This window comes from Ranitomeya variabilis, chromosome 4, assembly GCF_051348905.1.
Source record: "Ranitomeya variabilis isolate aRanVar5 chromosome 4, aRanVar5.hap1, whole genome shotgun sequence".
Taxonomy (NCBI): Eukaryota; Metazoa; Chordata; class Amphibia; order Anura; family Dendrobatidae; genus Ranitomeya; species Ranitomeya variabilis.
This window is the reverse complement of record NC_135235.1, coordinates 47,359,898-47,372,214: the sequence shown is the minus strand read 5'-3', so window position 1 is coordinate 47,372,214 and position 12,317 is coordinate 47,359,898. Positions and strand designations below refer to the sequence as shown.

Genomic DNA, 12,317 nt, shown 5'->3' with positions numbered 1-12,317 from the left:
CCTGCCCTCCCTTGATGAATTCTCCCCTCTCTGCTATAGTGCCCTCGGCCCCTCTGTAGCCCACATTACCCCTGTATGAACCCCCCCTTGGCTGGCTCCCTAGGAGTCCGGAGGATCCACAGCGCTTCCTGCGCTGAAAGGGTTAATAGCAGCAGCCAGTGAGCGGGCGGAGCAAAGCCAAAGCCCATCACTGACCGCTCTGCGCTCTGCTCACCGGCTGTCCCTGGTAAGTGTGGCGACCTCCCGCGCCACACCGCTGGTGGAGGCGCCCGTCTTGCAGGCCCCCGCTCGCTCCTCTGCCCTGGCTGCCGCTGCTGAGCCGGGCCCGTTCCTGGCTGGGCACCGGCCGCTCCTCTGCCCGGATCCTGTGGCGCAGACGTTCCCTCAGAAGGGGATGCCGACACCTCCCCCCGCTGCAGGCCCCGCCGATTAGTGGGATTCCTCCCAGCTCCTTGTCAGCGCCCGCTATAGCTGCGGTTAGCTGCTGAAGCCGGAGGGTCCCCTGAGGGGCTCCTCATATGGCGCCGGGCCCTGGGGGTGACCTCGGGGCTCAGGCGCTCCGGAGGCAGAGACCTCCGAGGCCGGCGGCCCTCAGTCAGGGAAGGAGATGATCCGGATCCCCCCTCAGGAAGCAGGCCTTGTAATGACGCCTGCAACCAGCCTGCGCCCCTTGTTCTAGCCGCATCCCTGAGGTGCTGCAGAATTGCCTCAACCTCCATTATATGTAACCCCACAGAGCTTACTTTCTTGTTCAGAGGGGCACCAAAATGGTTGCTCCTCTAAGATGGGTGCCCCCTTTTATAGTCAACCCCCCTTATCACCCCCTCCTTCCTGCCCATTTCACCCCCAACCAATCCGTAAGCCCCGATTCAAATAATATCTTCTCCTCACTTCACATTATCGCCCCCTCCTTTCTGCTCACTCCCTATAGGCCCACTCAACCCTGTCATGTCGTCCTCCCTTAAAGGCCTGCGGCCTAGTCTGTCCTCACTGAAAATCCGCAGGTAAAAAACAGACATGCGTTTTTCCAGCAGCAAAAATGAATAAAAAACCCATGTAATCCGCACATGACTATACCAAAGTTAAATACCAGGAAGCATAAAAAACAAACTAGCTTTGTTTAACCCCTTCACAGGCTTAGACGTACTCAGAACGTCCTGATCAGCTGCTACTTACTGACCTAGGATGTATCGAGTACGTCCAGGCTATTTTGCGCTCACAGGAGCTGTGCATGTGCAATCGCCGCCGGGCATCAGCGGATTCTGACAGCAGGCACACAATGTAAAATCTGGGGATAAAACTACATTTCTGTGGGAAAAATATAATTCTTTCTTTACAGTCCAATAGTATAAAATTCTGTGACACACCTGTGATGGCAATATAATCACTGCAACCCTAGATTAATTAAGAGATCTAGTTTGTAAAATGGGGTCAATTATGGGGAGATCTGTTAGGCTACTTTCACACTTACATCGGAACTGGTCCGTCGCTAAGCGTCGGCGCGACGTACCAACGCACGTTGTCAAAATTTGGCACCATGTGGGCAGCGGATGCAGTTTTTTAATGCATCCACTGACCATTGTAAAGTCCCAGGGAGGAGGGGGTCGAGTTCCGGCCGCGCATGCGCGGTAGGAAATGGCGGACCAGACATACGAAAAAACGTTCCCTTGAATATTTTTTTCATGCCGACGGTCTGCCAAAACAAGACGCATCCAGTGCACGACGGGTGTCCATCCGTCACAATCCGTCACTAATACAAGTCTTTGGGAAAATGCAGGATCCTGCAAATATTTTTGCAGGATCCTGCAATCTCAAAAAAAGACGGATTGTGATGGAAGCTGAAAAACGCAAGTGTGAAAGTAGCCTTATTCTGTCATCTAAGGGGCTCTCCCATTCGGTCACGGCACCCGCAAACCATAACAGTAAAATCTGTACTATAATATGGCGCTTCTTCCCTTCTGAAAATGACTGTTCAAACCACGCACAATCGCTTGGTGCACCATGACCATACAGGTCAGTGCATATTCCCACCTATTGCAGTCTCTCTTTTCCTTATTTGATGGTTCAGAACTTACAGTGGCCAGAGTAGGGTGATGATAGATCATTGCAATTGGAAAAGTGCACTGAAACGTTTGGCAACACAGAGGTTGCAACTACTGTCTCTGCTTGCTTTGAACAGTCAGTTTTTTTGCTGAAAGACTGCCTTAAAAAGTAGCTGACTAGGAATAGATAGAAAAGTCTTAAGATATGTAGTTTGTAAAATGGAGTCATTTATGAGGAGATCTGTTATTCTGTCATCTTAGGGGCTCTCTCCCAGTCGGTCAAGGCACTCGCAAACCATAACAGTAAAATCTGCACTATAATATGGCGCTTCTTCCCTTCTGAGGTTTGCACAGTGCCTGAAAATATGTTCCCATTTACATGAAGGGTATTGGCGCACTCAAGAGAAATTTTATCAACAAACAGGTCAATTTTTTCCTATTAGTCTTCAGAAAAATTAAAAACTTGAGGCTAAAACAACATTTTAGTGGTAAAAATGTAATGCTTTCTTCACCACCCAATAGTATAAAATTTTAAGTCACAAGTGCTGTCAATGATCACTGCACCCCTAAATGAAATCATTGGGGAGTGTAATTTGTAAAATGAGGTCATGTATGGGAAGTTTCTGCTATTCTGGCACTTCAGGGGCTATGCCAATGTGACAAAGCACCTGCTGAACTCCAATATGGCGCTCCTTCCCTTCTGAGCTTTGCACTGTGTCTCAAAACCAGTTTTTGACCACACCATGTGGTATTGGCGTACTCAGGAAAAATTGGACAACAAATTTTGGGGTCCATTTTCCCCTGCTATCCTTGTGAAAATTGAAAAAATGTGGGACTAAAACAAATTTTTTGGGAAAAAAGTTTTTTCTTACATTTTCAACATTGTAAAATTATGTGAAGTACCTGGGAGTTCAAGGTGCTCACTACACGTCTTGGTAAATTAATTGAGAGGTCTAGTTTTCAAAACGGGGTCACTTGTGGGGTTTTTCCACTAATTAGGGCCACCACAGGGTGGTATCAAAGTTGGCATCCCAAAACATCACTCCATCCTTTCTGAGCCCTGCCGTCCACCCTAACAGTAGTTTTCCCCCCAAAGTAAATTTTTTTTATAATTTTCACAGCTCAACGTTATAAACTTCTGTGAAGCACCTGGGGGTTCAAGGTGCTCACAAAACATCTAGATAAGTTCCCTGAGGGGGTCTAGTTTCCAAAATGGTATCACTTGTGGGGGGTTCCACTGTTTACACACATCAGGGCTCTCCAAACGAGAAATGGAATTCGCTTTAGATACCAGACAATTTTGAGTTCCTTCCCTTCTGAGCCCTGTAGTTTTTCCCCGACATATAGGTAGCTTCGTGCTCAGTAGAAATTGCACAACAAATTGTGGTGTCCATTTTTTCCCTGTTTCCCTTGTGAAAATGAAGAAATTTGGGTCTAAAGTAATATTTTTATGAAAAAAAGTTCAATGTTCATTTTTTCCTTACACATTCCATTAATTCACGTGAAGCACCTACAGGGTTAAACTTCTTGAATGTGGTTTTGAGCACCTTGAGGGGTGCAGTTTTTAGGCTGGTGTCACTATTAGGTATTTTCTGTCATATAGACCCCTCAAAGCCTCCCCTAAAAAAAATGGTCACTTGAAAGATTGAACTTGTCAAAAACATAATTCTACACTCTGAACAAAATATTTTGTAAGTATTAACTAAAAAAACTAACAAAACACAAAACCCTCTTTTTCCATTGTTTGCTGGTAATTTGGACAATGATTTGGCAAGTGGCTCAATTTCTATTGCTCCGAATGCCCAAATGCTTCTAAGCTCCATAATATTTTCCGGTGTAAAACAGTCACAAAATTGTATTCAAAGGTTATTTGCACAAAAATATTTGGAATTTTTACCCTTTTTTGTCTAGGCCATTACATTTTCTAAAAGTGTATGGGGTACACAAATACGGGCAAAATAATTACATTCACGCTTAAATCTACGCCAGCTAAAAAAATTGTCACACCTTACCCCAACAGGCTCAGCATTCAAAATGGATTTATGAAAGGCCAGCCTTGATAAATTTAACTTTTAGATGTGATATTATAACCCCCCTTCCTTTTGCATTTATAGGTATTTGGACAATATGGTAGAACCACACAATCTCGGAAATCGCACTAAACCCATAACAAGGCCATGTGCATGAGGCTTAGAGGAACACAAGCCTAGAAATGAATTACAAAACCAGATAAGTGATAAAGTTGCCTATATTGTTTCAGGATCATTTAGAAAATCTTCCAGACAGGCTAACAGTACAGATTATGCAGAGAACGCTGGAGCTTAACCCCACTAGATTGGTTCTATTTTCAAATGAGAGATTGTTGCAGCCAAGGGGGCAGAGCTTAACTATCTGTGATTCCCACCACAGACAGGGCAGAAGGGAGAGGCTCCTGCTGCAGCTAGTTGTCATACAGCCAGACAAAGACATGTGTGAAGAATGAAGTGTCAACAAGTTGGTAAGACAATACTAGGGGGTCATTGTGCTCAAGGATCTAACAAGGGCTCTCAGGCCAGCTATTCCTATATGCCCAGTTGGCTATGCAAAATACTGTGCACTGACTAATAGACTGCCGGTCTTTAACTTTATTATACAGGTTATAATTTTTATGTTACGGTATTAACACCGAATGGTGAAGGTCATAAAAATCAATGTCAAAGACATTTTTTTTTTTTTAAACTATTCTTTCTCCATTGAAAAATTATTGACATGTTTTAGTTTATAAATAGGACAATTTTAAGCAACATCTCACAGAAATCCACACATAGCTATATCACATTGCTTTAAGAATGTTGCAACAAAAAAACTATTTTTCAATGAAATGTGTTATAATTGAAAGAAGAAACAAGCAGGCAGAAATAATAGAGCAGAAGTACTATTAACATGTTTATACACCGAGAATTTACTTTACTCCCTGAGGAAGCTCTTAATTTAGTGAAACATGCGAGAACTTCAACCTGCCTTGCGTTCGCCTGTGCCTCAGCACATCTTACAGTTATGCATATTCTCAGCTTCGATATTGCATGCATTTTACGCTTTACTTTTTGATTCTACTTATAAGGTTTGCAATTATTATATTTGCATTTAATACACCTGAACCATCTTCTGGGTCCCATGCGCATTCATAAATTTGTTAAGTGTTATCTTCTGGTGTTGTGACGTGCTGGTTGCTCACCATTATGTGTATTAACTGTTTACGATTGGTATTATTTTGCATTTGTCTGTATCCAACTTGAGAACTATTTTGAGACTTGTACTTGAGAAGGTTCTAGATAACTTACCGTACTTTGTTTAAAGGGAATCTGTCAGTAGGATTAACCCTCCTAAGCCATTTTGATGGGAATGCAGATCATAGAAAGTTGAATAAAACAAAACCTTGCCTTACTTTAGGGAAATCCATATTTTTCTTAATATGCAAATGAGCTGTTAAGATCTATAGGATGGACACAGATCTCCCTGAGAATCGGCCTACAGAGCTTATTTTAAATCAAAGGGGGCGTTACCATCGGGAGACATGTAATGACTGACAGTCTGCTCTACATGTCTCACACTGGTAACGTCTCCTTTCATTTAAAATAATCTCTGACAATAGATTTTCATGGCGATCTATGGGTGGAACATAGACCTAACAGCTCACTTACCGTACATATTAGGAAAAATGTGGAGTTCTTGGGAATTAAAGATCGGATTGCAGACATCAAGGTATCATTTTAACTTTTCATTACCTGCATGCCTATGTAGACAGATTAGAAGGATAGATACTACTGACAGATTCCCTTTAATTACTTCTCACTTTCACTGGTTGGCTTTGATTTTGCATCATCATCAATGGTAAGTGGAAATCTTACAAGGTGCTTGCTGGCTAGTACATGAAAATTTAGTGGCAAATACTCAGGGCCTGATGTGTAAATCTAATGGATACTATTAAATTAAGCATGAACATAAAATGACTGTTCAAACCATGCAGAGTCACTTGGTGCCCCATGACCATACAGGTCAGTGCATATTCCCACCTATTGCAGTCTCCCTTTTCCTTAATTGACAGATCTGGATTTACAGTGGCCAGGGTGAAGATAGATTGTTGCACTTGGAAAGGTACATAAACATTTGGCAACACACTAGAGATGAGCGAATTTGTTCGGATTTGGTCGCCGAATCTGAATTTGCCTTATTCGTGCCATAGTGGTACCCTATCTGTGCCGAAAGTATGTTTGATTGTAGGTTCCAAACATATTCGGTAATTTCTACTCCCATTGACTCGAATGACGTTCGGTTGTGTTAGAAGAATATTGAAAAACAATAATCGATGCCGAATGTACTCGGAACCAAATCCGAACAAATTCGCTCAACTCTAGTTGCAACTACTGTCTCTGCTCGGTTTGAACAGTCAGTTTTTTGATGAAAGACTGCCTTACAAAGTAGCTGACTACAAATAGATAGAAAAGTCTGCCAACTTTTCAGCCAGAAACAGTACTATTTGGGATGTTTGAACATAAAAATTATAATTTTTTTTTTTATGAAACGTGTTATATTTGAATTAACAAAACAAGAAAAATGATCACCGCCTATGAATAATAGAGCACGAGTGCCATTAATGTGACTACAAACTGAGAATCTATTTTAAATTCCTGAGGAAGCTCTTAATTTGGCGAAACATGCAAGAACGTCACAAAAAAAGTAAATATCAAGTACCTTATTCAGTATTCTTTGCTTTTAGTGCTATGATCTTCCTGTGTTTGATGAGACATTCAGCTTAAAACCAACGTGGCCCATACTTTCCATGTCATAATATCATCTGACAATCGTTTATCCCCTACAGAGCCACGAATCGCAGCACTGGGGACCCGGGTATGGATTAAACATGTACCCAATATACAAAATTCACTACTCAAGGTAAGTACACTTTTATATCTTCCACCTTACAACAAGGAGTCTCGCAGGGTTTTAATAATCTGATTCCTTCAGGCTGCAGACAGATTGTGAACAGAGGCAGTTTCATCTGCTAAAATACGGCATAAATCATGGCCGAGAAAGGAGAGGCAGCGAGGAGGTTATCACCACACAGCCTTCTCCATGAAAGGTTTGCATTAGAGCATTAGTGAAATTAATTCATCTTTCATAAGAGCCTGGAGCAGTATTTGTGATCTATGACAAGCAGCCATTCCTCACCACGGCTAAAGAAAAACATATATTTCTATATGGCTCAACCCTGATAGACTACACAAATCTGCGGTGATTTTTTTTTTTCTAAATGATCTAACATTATCTCAAGTGCTTCTCCCAAAGGACGATTTCCTGACTCATATCTTGCCAAGAGACCTCATAAATTAAAAGGGAAAGTTTTGTTCATTTTCAATGCTTGCGCTTGTAATTATTTTGAACAACATTATGTCTCAATCACCATAATTATTGTTAGATAATCCCTAAACGGCGGCTATAAAGAATGGGAAGAGAGATCGGTCGGCGGCACGGAAGGTTTTGCATATTTATTTATTTGTAAACCTTGCTACAAATCAGAGGCGGGAGGAATATAATCTGTTCTGAGCAGTAATTGCTTGTTAACTGACAGAGTCCATTATCATATTGCCCGAGAGACTAAATGTTGTCATGAAGTGACAATGGCGCATGTAACCTCTTGATTGTCATGTATGTTTGTCCTAACGAATAAATGCCGTAAATCAAGTAGGAAAGATATTGTGACACCGCTTTATCTGTTTGGATTAGACAAGACAAGTACAATCAACATTGAAATTGCAACACCAAGAAAAAGTTTTTGAGTTACAGAAATCACAGGAATGACAGACATGTTACCTATGTGCAAATGATAAAAAAAAATGGAAGCAATATTCAAAAAACATCTCGATTTATTCAGTATCGAGTATGAACCACATGGAGAAATCCCCACACTTACAGCCTTGGCTGCTATCAATGAGGTTATTAACGGTCGTCTGAGGAATGTTCTGCCGTGCTGAATACATTTGGGCACAAAAATTTCTGCAAAGTGTCTCAGGAGCCTCTTTTTTAACATTAAAACGCAAAACCGCATTGCTCGTGCTACTGTGAGCAGCCTACGTGGGCTACCATGGCCTGCAGTGTCTCCGGATGTGTCTCAAATCAAGCATATCCGGCACCTCACTGGTCGGCAATTGCAAAGGAAGCTGCCAGCAGCGGCTCTTGATGATTTAAACGAGCACATTCAGAGCAGCAGAATATTGCTCAGACAACCATTAATAACCATTTCAACAAAGTCAGTAAGTGTAGGGATATCTGAACTTGGTGCTCATACTTTATACCAAATAAATTAAGAGGCTTTGAAAAGTTTCCATTTTTTCTTCAACATTTGCATATCATTGCCATGTTTATCCATCCTGTGATTTCCATAATTCCACAAGTTTTCTTCACTGGTGCTATTTCAACGTTAAGGAGTGAGTATCTCCCCCGTGAGAATTATATTATACTCTAGGAGCCAAAACTATGCAAAATGTTAATAAAACAAAAGACATGGAGAGAGATCCTCCATGGATTCTGCAACGGGTGGAATCAATCAAGAGCAGAAAGCAAAATTAACATCATCATGGCTTACTTTCTATCTGCTCTTAAATAATATGAAGAATGGCCAAGCCATTCTCATTCAGCCATGTCTATGTACACTTGGCGGATCCTGCACCCAACGACTGCCAATGGGGGATGTTCGGGACACTCCGACACTAGATGGACAGCGGGATCGGCCAACGTTGATCTGCCATCTTCATAATAATCAAAGTCAACTACAGAACAGTGACTTTTTTTTGGTGAGAGGTAGGCAGACATGAATGTGTTTTTTTCCAATACAACGTAGGAAGAATCAACCAGTTTCACCAAGGCATGAACGGAGAGAGTGCATATAAACTTTCCATTACTAATCTACTTGGTATTATAGGCATTTCAATAAACTAATTTAATGCCAGATAAGAATCAATCTTTGAACACAAGGGCATAACAAATGCTGTTCTACAGGGTCTGAGCAGGAGGGGATCCTGCAGTCACCAGCACCTATTTCATCGGGATGTGCACCTTTGGATGCACATTCAGCTGAAATGCATTGCGATGCATTGACCCGCCAGCTCCCTGCACCACAATACACGCCAAAGGTCAATGAGACGCTGGCAGCAGATGTCAGCTAGCCGGTCAAAGGCAGCACATGGTACTGATGCCATGTGTTAAGTCAGCTGCCAGCTTGTGTGCAGACCACTGAAGAGGATGCCGTGTGTCGCGGGAGTTTAGTAAGGTAAGAATAATAATTTGTTTCTCTTCAAAATGTGTAGGGATGGAGGACATTATTAAAGGAAGTGGCCCAGGAACGGGGACATTATTAAATAAGGGGCTCGGGGGGGGGGGGGGGGGGGGGGGAGACATTATCAATGAAAGGGGCTAGTATGGGGCATAATTATCTTTATAACATGTAGAACGCTTCAAGGGCCCATATATCTGACCAACATGGAGGTGGGGCCCAGGTCAGAATTCTACACTGGGGACAATCAGACTCTGGTTATGCCACTGTTAGAACAGACACACTATTTTAACATTTGGATAGATTTATAAACGAATGAAAACCACACATTCGACTGTAATATAATACAAACCTCTGGGAAAAACTCTTGAGGGAATTTCTCTTTCTCCAGCATCGGCGTGCTTTCTAGTGTGTCAGAGTAGATCTCTTTGCCTGTGACTTTTCTGTATTTTTTTGCTGAAATGGTAAAAAAAAAATTACATTCGATGTTGCTATTTTTCAGCTCCAGTTTTGTAATGTCGCACAAAGGTAATATGGTGGAGAGCCCGATAGTGGAGATATAGTCTCAGAATAAATATCAACACAACGCATGGTAAGTGCATAGAAAACAATCTAATAACTGACAACAAGCATGGATTCATGAGAGACAAGTCGTGTCTAATCAACATGTTGGATTCCTTTAAGGAGGTAACTATCAATCTGGATGTTGGCAATGTGGCTTTTGGGATTTATCTGTACTTTCGAAAAGCATTTTCATCCTGTACCACACAACAGCCTTATACTGAAGCTCCAGAAGCGGCGATTAGAGGACTCTACATAGAGATGGAAAAAAACTGGATCAGGAAAAGGCAACATTCCCTAAATGAGCTACAGTAGGAGTGGGGCACCAGAAGGATCTATACCGGAAGCAGTGGAGGCCACATGGATCTTTACTGTTAACAATGGAGACCAAAAGGATCAGTGTTGGGTGCAATTCATTGTAATAAATTCTTGATAACCTTGTGATTGGGATTAAAAGTCTGCGGCTCTCACATTTCCACGTACAAATACTTCTGTGGTCAATACAAGGAAAGTTACAGAAGGACTAGGGGATATTTACTACCCGTTTCGGAACAGTGATTCCACCATCTAAACAGGATAGTGTTCTTTACAGTTAGAGCAGTCAGGCTGTGGAATGTCGACCACAAGAGGTAGTAATAGAAATAGTTCAAGTAAAACTAGAAAGACTCATCTCCCGCCTCGAAAATTTTCACACTTAACAGGTCTCCGCTGAGCCCAGGGTCCTAGTCGATGGTGACAATGCAGATAGACACTAACTATCTGTTCTCAATTTTAGAAAATACGTGCGCGCTCCTCAAAATATTAAGCAATACATTTATCTTTTTGAATAAAAAGTACAATATAACTATTAGGAATTAAAAATACTTTTCTTAAACGTTGTTCTAGCCCTATGAGTGAAAGAAACATTGTTGAGAACAAAAGTTAATTACACTAAATGTATTCTCATTTCAATTCATTTTACGGCACACGCTAAATACGTCCCATCTACATCAATCTCATTCACTGTCTCCTTGATTAAGAACATCAACTTTTTATGCTTAGAGCCCATTAAACTATTTAAAGGTGGGAGAGGGGACACAGTGGTCAGACTCTCCTCATTAAAAGTCATGCGTCGTTCTAGTGAAAAATCACGGAGCGTTGTTGCCCAGAAATACAATAAAATGTTAATGGTTTTTTAATACTGTTATCCAATTTTATTTCGTTCACCGTTCGAGATGATGGAGGCTCCTGGCACAGGAAAAAATGATTGATGGCTGTAAAACTTTCAGATGCTATGTCTACAGAAATGCCACTCAAATAAGTTACAGTGGCGAGACCCTGTACCCTCAATTATAAGAAAAGAGGTAATTTGGCTTTCGACAGGCATGAAAAAAAAAATACATTAATGAAACAGTATAAATCGAGCCAATTAGTTCATTTTACAGTTATTGCCACTTCATGACGTTTCAAATTAATGTGATGTAAAGGGCCGATTAATGTGGTCTGGCCCGACCATTTACAATGGGATGTGCTGAAGAAATGAGCAAGCCGTAAATTACGTAGGTGACTAATCTGGAAAATAACCAACTTTTTTTTCTACCATATAATCTTGAGAAAAAGTCAATGCGAGAGTTTTAAAAATATATAGAACTGCACTACATATTTTTTTATTTATAGGTTAATGTATATATATTGATATACATACACAGTCAATGTATATATGGGATTATTAGAGAGATATCTATCTATATAGTTATAGATTTATAAAAAAAAAATAGAAAATGGAACAGCACACTTAAACAGGTCCAGTGTGGGTGCAAAGCCTCCCCATGTAAAAACATCCAACTTTTGCAAAGTTATGGAAAAATGTTATAGGCAGCCAGGTACGGACTGGAGCTGAAACACAGGCCTGGCATTTGAAATCACACAGGCCCACGCTGAGCCGGTCCTCAAGCACCAGATGGGAATATATTACTAATATTACCCTGGATGGAGGAAAGTAAGATAATGATACCCGTGGCCTGCTGGGGTAAGTGACGGAGTCAGCGACTTTGTGCTCCGTCACAATTCTTAACAGTATGGGTGTCTTGAGAACACAGATTCTTCTAACAACGTAGCAGACAAGGCAGCTCACGACCAGACAGGCCCTTCTGGCATTTGCCAGAATTGCCAGTCCGGCCCTGTAGGCAGCACTCCAATAGTTACCAATACATGAGGACTTTATTAAGCTTATGTGGTCACGTCACAAGGGATTTTAAATAAAGTTCTCTTGTATTGAAACATGCAGCTCAATTTCAGCTGCTTCTAGGTCATTACCTCTTGCTATAAAAACTAACCAGACTTTCTTGCCCCTGCCGGTGAAAGATTAGTCTTTCTGTGCTGAGTGCTAAAGCTAAGAGGTTGGAGTGGAGTTGTTGCAGTGTTCT

General features: G+C 41.5%; 1 protein-coding gene across 2 annotated transcripts in view; it reads right to left on the bottom strand.

Annotated features, from left to right (window-relative positions):
* The window catches only part of INPP5A (inositol polyphosphate-5-phosphatase A), a 473,991-nt gene that overhangs the window by 221,601 nt on the left and 240,073 nt on the right, over positions 1-12,317 (bottom strand). For both annotated transcript variants that reach the window (XM_077258448.1, XM_077258449.1), the window contains exon 6: positions 9,704-9,807. In XM_077258448.1, coding sequence (XP_077114563.1) covers positions 9,704-9,807 — 104 coding nt within the window. The remainder of the gene's footprint in view (positions 1-9,703; positions 9,808-12,317) is intronic.